Source organism: Trichosurus vulpecula, chromosome X, assembly GCF_011100635.1.
Source record: "Trichosurus vulpecula isolate mTriVul1 chromosome X, mTriVul1.pri, whole genome shotgun sequence".
Taxonomy (NCBI): domain Eukaryota; kingdom Metazoa; phylum Chordata; class Mammalia; order Diprotodontia; family Phalangeridae; genus Trichosurus; species Trichosurus vulpecula.
In genome coordinates, this window is record NC_050582.1 from 23,887,357 (window position 1) to 23,888,905 (window position 1,549).

At 44.4% G+C, this 1,549-nt stretch overlaps 1 protein-coding gene across 1 annotated transcript; it reads right to left on the minus strand.

Annotated features, from left to right (window-relative positions):
* Positions 1–208: 208 nt before the first annotated feature.
* On the minus strand, positions 209–1,318 carry LOC118832473 (putative P2Y purinoceptor 10; the record flags this gene model as incomplete). The annotated part of the gene is made up of 1 exon (XM_036739786.1): positions 209–1,318. A coding segment is annotated over one exon (1,044 nt), but the record flags the coding sequence as incomplete, so codon positions are not given.
* Positions 1,319–1,549: the final 231 nt, after the last annotated feature.

Below are 1,549 nucleotides of genomic sequence, written 5' to 3' on the forward strand. Positions count from 1 at the left end.
AAGCTGGTCAACCCCTTAACGTTGCTTTCCTTACTAAAGCAGATCAAAAGAACCTGTGCTTTTGCAGTGCGTTGGCAGCTTTCTGGGTGCTGGTTGTTGGTAGATCTTACACCCCCACAGAAGCTGCTAGCTGGATTGTTGAAACAACACAATAGAAAAATTTGATTTTTCTTTAATAGTATTTTCTAAGAAAAATTGAAGGGTAATAGTGTCTCTTTAAGTCAATCCTCATCAAGGAGCAAAATTGAATATATTTTGCTTGCTCATAATAGGATTAAAGTGGCTTGAAGTCATCCAAAAGCTCAAATGTAATGGTTTGAAGCTCATCTTGTCTGCGATTAAAGCCAAAGTTGTTGCTCTTGGATGTGAAACGGGACAGGACATTCATGAGGCCACGGGGTGACAATCGATCTCGAAACTCAGCCGTCATAAAATAATATACCAGGGGGTCAAGGCAACAATTCATACTAGCGAGGCACAAAGAAATGATGTGGAAACACAGAATGCTTTTCATGAAGGAGCAGCTGGAAAAGAGGTCTTGTTTCAGCATCATGAAGATTGGAAAATTGATATGGTATGGGGTGAAACAAATGAAGAAGACCATGGCACACATCAGGACCATCCGCAAGGCTTTCTCTTTCTCACTGTTGTTCTGGAGAGGCATTTGGTAGTCTTGTAAGGATTTCATTGTCTTCAAGGTGCAAAAGGCAATGACACCAACAGGGATCACAAAGCCTCCCAGCTCAGCTACAGTAATCATGGCAATTGAGGAAGCCATGCTGATGTGTCGGACTGCAAGATCAGCAAAGCAGGTCTCACTGGAGGTGCTGGCCAGGCTGGCACTTCTCATGACAAGCAAGGGCAAGCAGGCAGCCCCGACAGTGATCCAGATGGTGGCACTGATGGCTATATCATACCTGCGCTTCCAGTTTCGGGCCTTGAAGGGCTTGAGAAGGAAGAAGCAGCGCTGCAGACTAATGCATGTCAGGAAGCAGATACTCGCGTACATGTTGAGGTACTTCAGGTAGAAGCAGAGAAGGCACAGGAACCTTGGGAAGGGCCAGTGGTGGTTGATGTAGTAATAGATCCGCAGTGGCAGTGAGAGAACATGGGCAAGGTCAGCCACAGCTAGGTTGATCATGAAGATGATGGCCTTGTTCTTCTTGCTGATGAAGCGCCATAAGACCCAGAGGCCTGTACTGTTGGCCAGAAGGCCAGGGATGAAGACCACAATATATGTGATAGCATACAGGGAGTACTGGAATGGCAGATGAAGACCAGTACAATTTACTTCTGTTCCATTCCCTTCCATCTTGAATATTTATGTTGCTTCTGTAAAGAACGCATGAGAAAAAAAAAGGTCTGCAGAAAACAAGGGGAAGGCAACATCAGTCCAGCATATATACATAGAAGTGTCTACACTGTCAATAACTGACTTCTCAAGCACATTAAGGTTTCCAATGCACTTTCCCCACAACAAGCTCATTAGGTAGAGAGTACAAATAATATCGACCCCATTGTACAAAAGAGAAGCTTAGAGAGGATACAA